Source organism: Pezoporus flaviventris, unplaced genomic scaffold (genome assembly GCF_033815535.1).
Source record: "Pezoporus flaviventris isolate CSIRO_AGI_PZ_B2104156 unplaced genomic scaffold, CSIRO_AGI_Pfla_v1 ptg000223l, whole genome shotgun sequence".
In the NCBI taxonomy this organism is placed as follows: Eukaryota; Metazoa; Chordata; class Aves; order Psittaciformes; family Psittacidae; genus Pezoporus; species Pezoporus flaviventris.
In genome coordinates, this window is record NW_026892771.1 from 494,356 (window position 1) to 510,048 (window position 15,693).

Sequence of the window (15,693 nt, forward strand, 5' to 3'; positions counted from 1 at the left end):
GGGGAACAAGTCACTCACCACTGCCAGGCCCTGGGCGGGAAGAGGCTTTGTATGGCTCACACTTGAAGATTTGCTTTGTCCCGGGAAGGTAAAAAGTGCTTTAGTGCTCAGAGCGACAAGGTCTGCTGAGCCTCCCCGCGGGGTGGGCAACACAGGCAGCAGGCTTGTTTGCTGCGGCTTTAAAGCTTCCAGCTTCCATGCTCAACAGGAAACACATCAAGAAAGTGGGGTTAACCAAATGCCTGACTCCAGACTTTATTGGGGATTTTGATCATTTCAGTTGAATCCCAGCCTGGTTTGGGTTGAAGGGTCCTTAAAGCTCACCCAGCTCCAACCCCTGCCACAGGCAGGGACCCCTTCCACTGGAGCAGCTTGCTCCAAGCCCCTGTGTCCAACCTGGCCTTGAACACTGCCAGGGATGGGGCAGCCACAGCTTCTCTGGGCACCCTGTGCCAGCGCCTCAGCACCCTCACAGGGAAGAGCTTCTGCCTTATCTCCAACCTGAACTTCCCTCTTTCAGTTTTAACCTTGTCCCTACAGGTCCTCACAAAAAGTCCCCCTCCAAGAAAAGCCTAAATAAGCAAAAAACTATGAAACAGTGAAGTAAATTAAGCAACATCTTAAGTGCCATTAAGAAGACATCTCCAGGGCAATGATGATACAACATGATCTCACCTCTACTTACAGCAAGACACATCATACACAGGAAATCCTGCAAAGGCCTCTGGGCCATTTCCATCTGCTCAGAAGCCTCCATGGGTTTCAGTTCTTATTCTGCTCTGTAAAGGTCTCCTCCATTCAAGGAAACCAACAGTGGTTTTACACCCCTGCACCAGGAAGCTCAAAATCCCTTATCTAGATAGGAGACAGCCCTGCCCAGACATGCTTCCCCCACCAGATAAGGTTTAAAACACGTAATAGGGAAAATGTTGCTCTCCAAAGGCAGAACAAAACAAAGAAATGCAGCAGCACAAAAAAGATGGGGTTTTAAAAGTTATCTTGGGAAGATACTGGGTGCAAGAAACCTGAAGTGTTCAGGGAGAAGCTGTGGCTGCCCCATCCCTGGCAGTGTTCAAGGCCAGGTTGGATGGGGCTTGAAGCAACCCGAGTGGTCTGGATTAGATGATCTCCAGAGGTGCCTTCCAACCTCATTCTACACACCTAAAAGTTTAACCAATTTACATGGGGCATCTTTCAGAATGTGAAGCGTTAGGACTTTAACACTATTATGGCTCCTCAGCACAAGAGAGACAAGAAGCTACTGGAGAGGGTGCAGTGGAGGCCACAAGGATGCTCAGGGGTCTGGAGCAGAGATTGCTGGAGCTGGGCCTGGTTAGAGAAGAGCAGACTGAGAGGGGACCCCATCAATGGAGATCAACAGCTCAGAGGAACAACCAGGAGGATGGAGCCGGGCTCTTCTCAGTGGTGCCCAGCAACAGGACAAGGAGCAGTGGCCATAAACTAAACCACAGCAAGTTTCACCTCAGCATGAGGAAGAACTTCTTTCCACTGAGGGGGCAGAGCCCTGGCACAGGCTGTCCAGGGGGGCTGTGGAGTTTCCCTCTCTGGAGATATTGAGACCCACCATGAACACGTTCCTGTGTGCCCTGCTCTGGGTGGCCCTGCCTTGGCAGGGGTTGGACTGGATGATCTCCAGGGGTCCCTTCAACCCTAATGATTCTGGGATGCTAAATTCTTTACAGTGAACTTTTTATGTCCTTCTTTCAACTGCTATTTTAGACAAATCCCTGCTGAAGCCCCTCTCAGTACTAACAAAACAACCATCCACTGACCTTAAAACACAGCAAAACTACACTTTAAAGCAAACTGCAGGACAAGAATGGCACTTGAAGCAATGAAGAAATCATCTTCATCCCTCCAGCTGAGGGAGAACGAGTGTTTCACAAAACGCCAAAAGTGATATTCTAAGTTCTTTTATGTGAGCTTTTATGCAGCTCCTTAAGAACAACTACTTGCAACTGGAAATGCCTGAATAACACGGGATATCACTTGGCATTGATTGACATGTTTTATTTCTGTATTGATAGAGAAAAAAGGCTCCTCTGTGCAAGTTTTAAATACAAATTGCCATTGACAGAACATTCTGTATTCTTCCTGCTGCTGTTTCATCTGTCACATTTTCCCCAAGCTTTGAGAAATGACACTGTTCTGACACAGCCTCATTGTCCTTTGTGCTCCTCTGGCAGGCAGTGCAGTTAAAAAAGAGTTTCCCCTTAAAAAAGTAGGAGAAAGAGGATTTCTTCTTCAGCATTTTGTGGTCTCTCATTAAGGAAAGCGTGATTAAGAGACAGCACAGTAACACACACCATTTCAGAGCACTCTGAATTACAGGCTATCCTTTGACATATTCAAAGTGAGGCAACTGAATGAAAATGCAACGTGCCCATTGATAAATCAGGGTGGGTTTAGTGGAAACACCTTTATTCCTTAGTTCCACCTTAGCTCCAGCATTGGCAAGATTGCAAGGGACGATTTTCTTGCTTGAGAAAGCAAAGCATGGTCAGAATTCCAAGCAGCAGCCAAGCCCCAGCTTCTGATAAAAAGAACGTTTTCTTTGCCCAGGCCTTGTCAATGGACTCATTAAACCCTAGGAAATGGTTCTTGTTTTTAAATTCAAGTGCAAACTCTTAGTCAAAGTCTCCATCAGATTAATCAATGATGAAGGGAAGAAGGAATCTCTGCAAAGCCCATGTCCCGCTGCATGAGATGATTCTATGATTTTCAACATTACTTGAAGCAGGGCAGCTGAAGAAACTCTATTTGGGAAGGAGAACTGCAGATGTTTGCAGAAGAGCTGCTGCAATTTGGAAGAAGCTTTAGCTTGGACAGGGCTTGCGTATGGCTCCTGCCCCAGAACAGCCAGTGGTAGATGGCAGAAGTCAGAGAAGGGCCACCAAGAGTGTAAGGTGCCTGGAGCTTGTTTTGAAGGAGGAGATGCTGATGGAGAGGATTCATTCAGCCTGGAGAAGAGACAGCTGAACTGCACCTAAGGAGAGCTGCAGCCTTCCGCCGTGTGCAGGGGCTGAGAGGGGCTGCTCTTCTCAGAAGGCAAAGACAAGATGCTGCAGTCATAGATGTATCAAGGCAATTCTGTAGTAGGTAGAAGACAAAAATCCTTCGCAGGCAGAGTCATCAAGCCCTGGAACAGGCTGCCCTGTTCTCTACCTGTGGAGATCTTCAAACCTCACCAGGACAAGGCCTGAACAACCTGGTCCAGCTCTGAAGCTGCCAGCAGGTGGTTGGATGAGATGGTCTCCAGGGATCATCTCCAGCCTCAAGCATCCTGGGACTCCAGGCAAGGGCTGACAGCAGGAGTTGCTCACAAAGAAAGATAAGAAATCAACTTGGTAATTGAGGAACCAGCTTCCCTTTATCTCCAGCAGCACATGAAGAGCATTCAAAGGCCCTGATAAAGCTTTGTGATGCAAGAATTAGCACGTGGCCCAAGATACCCATCTATTTTAGAGGACAACTCTCTGCTGCTTCTCTTTAGGTTTCTCTTTTTCATTCTCCAAAGGCATCTTTTGCTTTAGAGAAAAGACGGGATTTTAATTTTTGTCAAAAGGCAACAACAAAAAGAACCATTTATAGTAGAAAGCTCTGCTTGGCTTTGAAGTGTTCAGTTCAAGCAGGCACCTGTTAAAAGTACATTTTCTAGCACAATGTGCAGTGAAGTACATTTCAAATCCACCACAACTTGCCTAAAACATGGACTGAAAGTGTTAAAAGCTTAATGAATGTCTTAAAGTCGAAAACTTGACAGAATCATGTTTCTTGGCTCTCACGTGTCCATGCAGAAGATCAAAAACCTTTTGGTTTAGTCTACAGCATGGGAACAAGCCCCAGGACACAGCCCTGCACCCTGCTCACCAGGAGCACCCTCTACTTTGTGCTGGGAGCAGACCAGGGCTCTTGGAGCAACTGGAAAATGGGAAAACTGGAGTTCCCTTCCCATTGGCTCAGGCTGGGAGAAAGATTCACATGTGCCACCAGAGCCACCTCCATAGAATCCCAGACTGGTTTGTATTGGAACAGACCTTAAAGCTCCTCCAGCTCCAACCCCTGCCACGGGCAGGGACCCCTTCCACTGGAGCAGCTTGCTCCAAGCCCCTGTGTCCAACCTGGCCTTGAACACTGCCAGGGATGGGGCAGCCACAGCTTCTCTGGGCACCCTGTGCCAGTGCCTCAGCACCCTCACAGGGAAGAGCTTCTGCCTAAGAGCTCATCTCAGTCTCCCCTCGGGCAGGTTAAAGCCATTCCCCTTGGCCTGTCCCTACAGGCCCTTGTCCCAAGCCCCTCTCCAGCTTTCCTGCAGCCCCTTCAGGCACTGGAGCTGCTCTGAGGTCTCCCCTTCAGGAGCCTTCTCTTCTCCAGGCTGCCCCAGCCCAGCTCTCTCAGCCTGGCTCCAGAGCAGAGCTGCTCCAGCCCTCACAGCATCTTTGTAGATTCCTCTGGATCTGCTCCAGCAGCTCCATGTCATTCCTGTGCTGAGAACTCTTCTTGGCTGCCACTTTTCATTAATTATTTTCTTTCTTAAGGAATTCAGGACCTGAAGTCAGGTCCTATGAATCATGCACATGTTAAAAACCTAAGTGCAGACTCATGGGATGACTGTTAAAAGGAGAGAGCATTAGAAATGAGTGGGCTTCTGAGTTTCATGCTTTTCTGCTACACACTGGACTATCCATTTCCATTTAAATGAAGGGAAAAACTATCTCCAGGTTTCATTCTCGTCTCACCAGCACTGCTGGGAGTGGGCAGTATCCAGGCTTGAGGAGGAGAAACAAACTCAGCCAGCTCCCACAAAATCTCTGTCGTAGGCCTGAGCTTTCTGCTCTCCAGCTTTTCAGCCAGCTGGAGGGGATGTAACAAAGCTTGATCATAATAAAGACTTCATGATTTGCTTTCTGTCTCCGTTTGCAAGCGTGAAATCACCTTGTTCAGCAAACAGGAGCAGAAAGTGTGACTATCTGTACAATCAGTCTATTCCTCCTTCCCTCTCCTCCCCGGGGGAACCGGGAGCCTTTACGTAACATTGCTGAAGCGTTCCTAAAGCATTCTATCCACGATGCCATGGAAGTACAAACTATTTTGGTCACTATAACCTGATGAGGGATGCTGCCCACTCCTACAGCACTTGCAAGAAACAGAAAAACAACAGAAGCTGTTTCACACGGCAGCAGCTGATCCTGCACCGTGTTCTGTGACAATGATTCACCGTTGGACAAGGAGATAGAACCTTTTGCCTCCTCACTGTTACTTCACTGCTATGAGGCACTCAGCTGGCACCCAGCTGGAACAAAAACCCTCTCCCACATGCTGTGTTTGGCTCACAAACCGGGCTGTAGAAGAGGAGGGATCAGAGGGCTCGTACCTGGTTCTCATCCTGCACCTCCATGCTGTACTGGGGCCCTGACTGAACCTCCGTGACTTTCTCTCCGAGGAGGAAGCCCAGGCGAGTCATGAGTGTATTTGCTGCCTCATCTACGGATGGAGGGGGTCCCAGCTCCTGCTCAGTGTCACCTAAACAGGAAGAAAAACAGGTTCAGTCATGAATTGTTTAGCTTGGCGACTGCTCAGTGCTTTTACCAACACAACACTGCTAAATCCCCGTGCTACACTGGCAGCATCCTGGTTTTCACAGAATCATTGAATTACAGCATGGTTTGGGTTGGAACGGACCTTAGAGTTCATCCACGCCCAACCCCTGCCACGGGCAGGGACCCCTTCCACTAGAGCAGCTTGCTCCAAGCCCCTGTGTCCAACCTGGCCTTGAGCACTGCCAGGGATGGGGCAGCCACAGCTTCTCTGGGCACCCTGTGCCAGCGCCCCAGCACCCTCACAGGGAAGAGCTTCTGCCTAAGAGCTCATCTCCATCTCCCCTCTGGCAGGTTAAAGCCATTCCCCTTGGCCTGTCCCTACATCCCTTGTCCAAAGCCCCTCTCCAGGTTTCCTGCAGCCCCTTTAGGCACTGGAGCTGCTCTGAGGTCTCCCCTTCAGGAGCCCTCTGTTCTTTTTCAGGTCATTCATGCTACTCAAGACTGTTTTAACATTATGGTCTGGTCATTAATTGTAGGTTATGCATTGCTCCAGCTGTCAATTCATGCTTACACATGTTATTTCTCCTTTCATTGCTCACTATATTCCCAGCATCTCCCATGGAAGCAAACCCACCTTGCCTTCCCCACACCAGAGGTGCCAGAGCCACTAGAGAACTTGATTTCCTGGACCAGCAATGGAAAAGGAAGAGCTTTCCCTCTCCTCTCTCATGTAGAGACCACCTAAAGAAACCAAGGCTACCCCTGCCATTTTGAATACACTGCATGGGCTGCAGAGCAGCCAACGTGCACCACTAAGGTGTTAACAGGAAAGACCAGGATAGCAAACCCATGGGCACATCTTCCGGTGTCACCTGCTGTTTCCAGCACGCTCCCTGCTACCTGGAAAGCACCACTATCCAGACACCAAACCGCCTTGTGCAGTCACCCCATGGCCACGATGCAAAGCCAAGTCCACCTCCCATTTCCTCATCAGGTCTACAGAACAGGTCAAATCCAGCATTCCAGAGCATTTTTCCTTCTTTATTTCAGCCATCTGCAGGAAGAGCAGCTAGCAATGCCCACTGGGAAAAGGCCAGGCATGTTTTTTGGCATCATTTTCACTTTCGTAACAGGATTTTGTGGGGGGTGTTTGACTTGCAGCATCACAAAAGGTAAGCTGGGCTCTGAACATTGAGCTCTTCCCTGCTCCCACCAGCAGCAGTTCAAAGCCTGAAGGTCAAGTTCTTTCCACAGTACACTGAAGCAATACTGCGCTTAGTGCAGTTGTAGGAGACTAATTAGGATTTGCAATTAGTCTACAGTTAATTATTCATCTCATAATGTGCAATCTGGAAAAGAGCCCATCTCCATTTCCCAGCTCCGGCCTGGTTCGGGGTGCTCTGACACAGCCTAAAGCTACAGTAAAAAGATAATGCTTTCACTATTGCTTTTTGATAACTGAAACCCTCAAGCACAGAACCTGGGATATGGACAAGAGCTTCCAGAAATTCCCACTTAGGTCCACAACGTTCACCTCAAGCAAGCTTACAGCAGTTTTTCAGTGTCTCACCTGCACTACTGCAAATTCAAAACCCTGGAGCATCTCGCATGCAGCCACATCTGCATCCATAAGCACCATTAACTCTGGGAGAGGAGCATCTGGAGAAGTCCTTACCCAGTGACTTCACTGTTATGAAAATGGATTATGCAGTATGATAATAGAAGCTGTCTTTCAATTATTGAATCCCTATTGTACAGCTTCAAACCCCGCTGACGTGAATGCCATAGATTAAGAGAGAGACAAATTTAGATGGATGGCCCAATTTTCTCAACTGCTGACCACCCACATCCAATCTGTGGGCATTTACTATCTCTGGGAGTCAAATCCAGAACGTACATTTATGTAAAGTGAAAATTACCCAGACTTCGACTTCCAAGGTTAGGTTTTTCCCTTAAAAATGTAGCCTTTTAGAGTTTATCCTAGAGATCTGCACCAAGGATACGGCTCTGTTCAGAATTAGTAGAAGTTTCTTAAGCATTCCTCATCCTGCTTCCATGATATTAATAAGACTCCAGCCACACTGACTTCCACATCTTGGCAGAAATGAAAAGCTGGATCTATCCCTGCACTGCCTGGGAACGTGCCTGGATTGTGCTGGGGGGGCTTCCTTGGGCTCAGCATTAGGAACCTCTCCCAAACCAACCAGAAGAACCTGCTCCTTGGAGGCTGGGTGTGAGCATGTCCTGAAACCTCCCCTTTTAATCCTACCTCTAGAATACGCCCCAGGGGCACAGAGCTCTTTCACCTGTAAAATAAAGGAAATGATGAGCTTATCTCAGGTCACTGAGTAAGAACATAGAAGATACAGAGGATTACAACTGCCTTCTTTGATAACTGCCCTAATTCAACTGCAAGATGCTGCTCACAGCACAAGGGATCAACAGCAGCAACCTAAGCTGTTCAAGAGTGTTCGAGTTCATGTAGAACCATCAATTCCTTTATTATATTGTGGCTTTCAAAGTACAGATAACTTTGAACTTCAGCAAAGCACTACTGGACTGGATTAGTCCCTCTTTTGGTTACAGGTCTTTAAAAGTAAGTGCAGGCATTTAATTGAGTGTCAAAGGAGAGAAAGCACAGCTCTGAGATGCCTGTGAATGGGTATTATGGAAAGAAGCTGGAACTTGCCTTTCAAAGTTGACAGTAAGCTCTAATACTCCAAGTTCAATGGAAGGGCATCACTGGGTTTCTCCTCCCTTGCCATGCGTGCTATCCAGTTGAGGCTGCAGCCAAGTGTTACACACACGTCAGCACGCTCTGTTCCCTCAATCCCATGAGGGAAATTTGAGCCCCAGCTGATAGCAGAACAGACCTGAGGTATTTTTAGGTATTCTGACAGTATCACAGCTCAAACACACCTCCTACAGTCACCTCAAGTAAGCGACCTCCAGTACATTAATAGACCCCAACAAGCCACCCAGCACGCACATGCAATGAAGTCAATCAGTAGACCCAGAGAGAGATCCATCAGGTCCTGCTGCATTTGCTATATGAGCTCATGCACTTGTGCATCAACACTGGGTAATACTAAAAAGTGGATCAAAATGTGCCAGGGATTCTAAATCAGAATAAGAACCCACTTAACCCCCTGACTCACTGCATGTCCATGAGTAGTTCAAGGAGTTCTAAAGACGGTGTCACTTTATGTGCCTTCATGCCCAGCTGAAAGCTTATGTTTTCCTATATACACACAGGGAAAGGCACCTTGGAGCTGGTGTAGGTGAACCAGACCTACCCAGCACCCGCTGGGTCTCCTGCTTGGTCCCCAGTGGCCATCAGACCACCTAACGTGTACGTTCATGCCAGCTGATATCTTTAGTAAGCTGGTTCGGTCGTTTAAGTCTTGTTTAGTTTTCCATGAATCACAGAATCCCAGGTTGGGAAGGACCTCAAGGATCATCTGGTCCAACCTTTGCAGGCAAAGCATGACCAAGACCAGATGATCCAGCTACCTGTTCAGCCCAGACTTAAAGGCGTCCAGTGTTGGGGAATCCACCACTTCCCTGGGGAGATGATTCCACTGGCTGGTTTTCTCATTGGGAAAAGTTTTCCTCTCATTTCCAGCTGGAATCCCCCCAGGAGTAACTTGTGTCCATCAGCCCTCATCTTTTCCACGTGACTCCTTGAACAAAGGGGATCTCCATCTTCTTTAGACCCACCCTTTAAATACTGGAACATTGGAAGTAAGAGGTCTTTAATGCTAAGCACTGTTGCAGCGTTCCAGCGTTGACACAGAAACGTCCCCCCCCTGGAAACTGTTGTGTTGAATTTCCAGGCAAATGCTCCAAACCTCGAGTCAGTATTTCAGTGCTGAAGTCAGAGGCAAAACCAAAAGGGATTTACTAGATATTTGCCACTAGTCCAAGGACTTTGACATCAGAGATGCAGAAACACAGTGCACTGAATTCCTTATTTCTAATACCATAAATAAAAAGCCATGAACTGCTCCAAGATGGATTGGTCTCAACAGCTGTAGCTTGGTTGGAAGGAAAGGAAATTTGTCCAATAGTGCAGGGACTATTCGTTATGTTTTCATCACAGAAATGTAAGCAATCAGCCTCCCTTTCCACTGCAAAGCCAAATGAACTCAAAAAGAAGCCACTGAGATTCCTTTGTGGTGAGCTATACATGAATTGGATGGATCTTTTATAAAGTGAAAGAAGAATAATAGTCAAGAGACTGCATGAAATATGTAACTGAATTTTAGGTAGGGTCCCCTAAAAGCTACACTAGAAGATACTCCTTACTTTTAATCCTTGAAGTTGAGAAGAGACAGGTAACTGCAGCACTGCAGGAAAAGCTCCTGCAGAGGTGAGAAGCACTTTGTCCATTTAGATTAAACTACTGCATGTGTTTAGGCTCCCTGCCTTGTGTATCTCCCAGAGCAGAATGGTGAATCATGGAATGGTTTGGGTTGGAAGGGAACTTCAGGATCATCCAGTTCCACCCCCTGGACTGGGCTGAGATTTTCTGTAGGCCCCCTTTAAAAAAGCCTCTAACTTCTATATAAAGGTCAGAGCAGGAAGGAAAAACCCGACAGTGGTGATCCAGGACTTGGAACAGATCTGAAAACCTCACCAGCACAGCCCTGCCTGTGCTACCCTGCTCTCTCAGAGCAGCGACAAAGCCTGGGATGTCTCTCCAGCTTTCTCCATGCATTTCGCATTCCCAGGTTGCTTTCCCAGCTCTGGAGGACGAGTGGCTCCTGCGGCCCATCAATACTGCCCACAAGAGCTGTTATCGATGAGACCGTGCCCAAGGCTGAACGTGCACATCACCCCCTCCCTGTGCTCTCAGTCTGGCTGACCCACAAAACGAGTGGTGCTCCCTGTCTGCTCTACCAGCACTGGTCATAGAAGCACAGAGTGGCAGGGGTTGGATGCTGGGAACAGTCAGAATGCTGCTGAATGGAGAGGAACAAGCAAAGATCACAGAATCCCAGCCCAGTTTGGGTTGGAAGGGACCTTAAAGCTCCTCCAGCTCCAACCCCTGCCACGAGCAGGGACACCTTCCACTGGAGCAGCTTGCTCCAAGCCCCTGTGTCCCACCTGGCCTTGAACATTGCCAGGGATGGGGTCCTTTCCAACCCAAACCAGTCTGGGATTCTACGCTTCCATGAATTTTGCAGATCCTGGCAGCTCCCTCTTCCATAAATCCTTTGTATTTCTGAAGGAGTGAACCCTAACACCTCAGTTAATGCCAGCTGCAGTAGGACGGAGCTCACAAATGCTCGTTCACAGCATTTCCTTGAGAACCAACCATACTATTTTATAAGCACAGTTATAAGGTTTGCTCTTTTCAAGCAGCCTTCAAAAGCTGCACTGTTTTGGAACAACATCATTCTAAAACACCATTTCTTTTCTGTCCCTTCAGTCCCTGTAATGAAATGTGCCACCTATTCCAGCTGTCACTGCTTCCACGCCAATGAAGTTTCTGTATGATTTACCTGGTAATTCTGTGACTTGTTTGATAGCTCCCATCATCTCATCTTGCAGATAAATGGTGCAGGGTACTACCCCTGCGAGACACTAAGAGTGCATCTGCTCCAGAGAGTTTGTTGGATTTCATGGTTACACTTTTACCTCTAAACCATCTGAAATCTGTTTCAGATGAAGAACTGGGGAAGGGTTCACTTCGAGGCACCCATCCCACAATTAGCCACAATGCAAATCTGATTTACCTAATAAAAACCTCAAAACATCTTCAAATAGCAAAGAAAGAACACCAGATCAGTCCTATGTGAACAGTGAGCACCAGAAAGGAATGAACTAGGTGATGCCATTGATGATTTTGATATTCAATTACAGAACTGCAGAGTTTTATCTCACAACTTCCCTCTCTCCATGTGACCTGGCGCTGTCCCTTTATTATGGACATCTAATTGGAATTCTCCTGGATACCCTCGAGCTCTATTTGGACCATTTCTGCACATCCCCAAATCTCAGAATTAAGGGAAGATTTTCTTCATCAGTCTTGTTTCTATCAGGAAGAGGTTTTTTAAACTTCAACCCCATACACATTGCTTTAAAGGTCTGGTTTTGCTCTTCAGATACTCAGATTAAAGGAGAGCAGTGGAAGATGGTCCCATCAGCTTCAATCATACCACAGGCACATGGCGGAGGAAATACATTCTCCTCTTATATTGGTACCAAAGCTCTCCAGCTCACCAAAACGCCAACAGTCAGCTCTGGAGCTGTTCAAACCATGTGCCCTGGGTAGCTCTGTTTGCTTTAGTGCCTGTTGCTGCTCCAGTCACTTCTATAAGAAACTGCAGAATTCCCTATCATTCATTCCACAAAGTCAGCCTCTTGCCTAAGTTCCATGGACAAAGCCATTCTCCTCTGCTCTCCATTTAAATGCTGCTTCCTCACTCGTCCTGCCCACTGCCTTTGCTGGGATGTCCTTTCATATTCCCTGCAGTAGATGGTCAGAAAGACAGTTGCTTTTTCATCAGAAACTACACTGAGGATAGGCAACAGATAGGCAGAGACAGGCAGGAAATGTAATTTCAGCCCTATCATCAAACCTAATTCAATGCATTTTTATGTTCTAGAATTACCCACCCCCCCCACCCGCACATCTGGGGATGGATTTTCCTCAATTTCAGCTCCCATTTAAGTATCAAAACAAAGGGAGTGGGGGACATGAGAGGACACCCAGTGCACTGCTGACAATTACCATAAATCTTAGCCTGGGAATGTGGGATGCTTCCTAAAAGCAGGATTACATCACCTGATGATAACCACGAGTCTGTGTTCCCAGCTCTGAGCACAAAACCTCCCTTCAAACCCTGAGCAAGCAAAGGCCAGGACACTTAAATAAAGCTGTTTGGGATTTATTGTTTAGCTCTTAGAACTGACCTTTTCTTCCAGCCAGGTTTGAGGATGGGCTCTTACACTGATTGATGCAGAGGGGGTTTCAGTCTGATTCACAATCACAAAAGCACAAATACTCCCTTCAAATGCTATCAGTTTGCTAAAATCTGTGCAAAACACTTCAGGAGTATTTTCATTTCAGCAATTTCATTTCAAAACCGCTCACATTGCCTCCCTTCAGTATTTTCCACACCGTAAACCCAATTCGGATCTCACACATCATGACTGATAAGAACAGGGAAGAAAACAAAAGCCAGAGCTGACTCCTCTCTGCCATCAGAGCACATTTAGGACCATGTTCTACATATATATACATGTATATGTATATTATAAATATATATGTGTGTGTGTAGTATTTCCATCATTGTGTAAGACCAATTTAGGATACTCATTTCCATCCTCAGCAGCTGCAACAGTGGCAGAGGCTGCTGAGAAGGCTTTTTTCATCCATTCAAGGCAGAAACCAGCCACAAATTCAGCATTTTAGGGGAGAAAAGGGAAGGGGATTTTTGCAAGTACCTTTTTTTCTCCCAAGATAGCTCTGCCAGGTCAGAACACAACTGACATTTAATAGGACATGGCTTCAGCAAAGCAAATAATGACATTTTACTGTAGCCTTTGACCGCTATTAAATGGGAGGTCATGGGTTTATAACTGAGCAAGAGACAACAGCGGCATAAAGGCCTTGTCTTCACAAGATCTGATGTAACAGCACATTCCCAGAATAAATGTTATTAATAGCAAACCAGACTAAATTATGACCCTCACTTGTACAACACTGACAGCAATCTCTAAAACCTACTGGCATTATATCATAGAATCATAGACTCCCTGAGTGGTTCAGGTTGGAAGGGACCTTAAAGCTCACCCAGCTCCAACCCCTGCCACAGACAGGGACACCTTCCACCGGAGCAGCTTGCTCCAAGCCCCTGTGTCCAACCTGGCCTTGAACACTGCCAGGGATGGGGCAGCCACAGCTTCTCTGGGCACCCTGTGCCAGCGCCTCAGCACCCTCACAGGAAATGGATTCCAGGAAGAGACAGGAATGCAGAAGGAAGCCAGGGAACACCATGGTGCCCAACACGCTTCTCCAGGGATGCTCTGCTCCAGCTGGGAGCAAAGAGCAGCATGAGTGACCTGCTCCGTGCACAGTGGGACAACACTTCCCTGGAGGGATGGGGACGGGACTCCCCATGGGAACACAGAGCAGAGCCAGTGAGGACTCAACTCAGAGACACACATAAGGGTGTCTGAGAGGGAGGATGCTGCAGCCTCAGACCAAACACAACCATTCTGCACCCTGCAGTAAGTCAGAGGAGGAACCTGAGGACAGGGTGGTAAAGGAATGCTTCCCAGCAAGGCTGTGCCTCCCAGCTGGCAGCAAGCCAAGGTTTCCATGTTTGGGTTCAGAGTGATTATTTTCCAAGGAATGAGGAGTCAAGTCATTAGTGCCACAAAATGTCAAAACCTCTGCTTAATGAAGCAGGCAATCTAGCGGGGTGCAGGAGGTTACGAGCAGATTGATCTCCTGCCTTCAGTGTGCACGTGGAGCTGGGCTGCCCTGCAGAAGGAACAGACGGGGTCGGGGGACACCAAGAAGCACAACAAATGACAGCAAAGGGAGCAACATTCACCCTGGTAAGAGTAAAGAAGTCCCTGTTCTGCAGCCCTGGGGAGCGTTAGGAAGTCAAGGCAACTGGTAAGGGAGCAGAAGTAATGGTGGGGCTTGCAGAGCACCGCATATTTTCCCTTAGGAGAAGCTCTCCTTAGCATCACTGAACTTCAAGTTCTGTATGCATAGGACCAAATAAAAGCCCCAACCATCCCTTGGCCTCGTGTAGGCATTAAGGCATGGGAATCAGTTCTCTCCAAACACAAGCACCCCTCCTTCTATTGTTCGAGCTGGTAAAGCCAACACTGAGGTTTCTGCCTCCATAAGGAGTTGAAACCAAACAATAGGATTGCAAAACACTGCAGGGAAAACAAATGGAATTACTGACCATTTCCTTTAGACTGTAAAGCATTCAGGAATAAATATCTGAGCCAGAAGGAAAGAGGGAAAACTGAGTGGCACAACTGCATCCCTGCCCGTGGCAGGGAAGTTGGAAGTAGATGACACTAAGGTCCTTTCCAACTCAAACCATTCTACAACTTCGTGATGCCGAAAAACTCCAGGAACCATCACATCCTCCCTTCTTGACTCACTTCACATCCCAGTATTTCCGCTTAGGACAAAGGCCAACTTCAACTTGAACTCAGCCTAAAAGACTCCTGAAGAAATCAACAGCTCCAGGAGCTAAGAAGGAAGATGAGGTTTGGGTAAAGCCATCAGCAGCACTGCAAGCAGGAGCTGGTTAGGATGGGCATTGCCTGGGACCCTGGGTATGTGCAGCCCACACCAAACATGAGCTGAAGCACAGCCAGTTTCTCCTGTCAAGTGCTGAGGACAAACAGGATTAGCACAGGATGAACAAAACAAAAATGATTTCCCAAACCTTATCTGACAGGTAATTGGAATTACTGACGAGTTTTTTCTCCCAAAGAAAGGTAAATCTGGGGACAAGGATTTACTTTTGCCTGGCATTTAGAGCTCTGAAAGGTGAGTGCAGCCCCAGTGCTCCTGTGACACTGAGAAACACCACAGTCCTGAGCACCAGCTGAGCTGGGAGATCAAAAGGAACATCACACCAATTCAGTCAGCAATAAACCAAGATCCTGATGGTGAAGGATTTCGGTAAGAAGACCCTGGCAGTGGATGCCTTTGATGACCAAGCAGAATAAATAGTCCGAAAGAAATGAAGCAGAAGGCAAGCACGGAGACAGATTTGTTACCTGTTACCTACAGGGGGGAAAAATCCATTCCAACTTTTCCATATAAATGATTTCTTGGTGGGAAACAGGATACCTTGTACTCTGCACAATGCCGTACGTTAGAGCTAAATCAGTGTCCTGTTTCCTAAGTGACAACTGAAGCTCCTTCACACTGAAACTCTAGGCAAGTTACCTGGCATTAGGAAGTCCAGTGACAGTGGTATTGGAATTACACAATCCCAGCCTGGTTTCTGTTACAGGAAGCTTAAAGCTCACCCAGCTCCAACCCCTGCCACGGGCAGGGACCCCTTCCACTGGAGCAGCTTGCTCCAAGCCCCTGTGTCCAACCTGGCCTTGAACACTGCCAGGGATGGGGCAGCCACAG

At 47.5% G+C, this 15,693-nt stretch overlaps 1 protein-coding gene across 11 annotated transcripts in view; it reads right to left on the reverse strand.

Moving 5' to 3' along the window:
- TANC2 (tetratricopeptide repeat, ankyrin repeat and coiled-coil containing 2) overlaps window positions 1-15,693 on the reverse strand; it is a 222,719-nt gene that overhangs the window by 87,224 nt on the left and 119,802 nt on the right. For all 11 annotated transcript variants that reach the window (XM_061442258.1, XM_061442255.1, XM_061442252.1 and 8 more), the window contains one exon: window positions 5,396-5,544. In XM_061442258.1, the coding sequence (XP_061298242.1) occupies window positions 5,396-5,544 (149 nt within the window). The remainder of the gene's footprint in view (window positions 1-5,395; window positions 5,545-15,693) is intronic.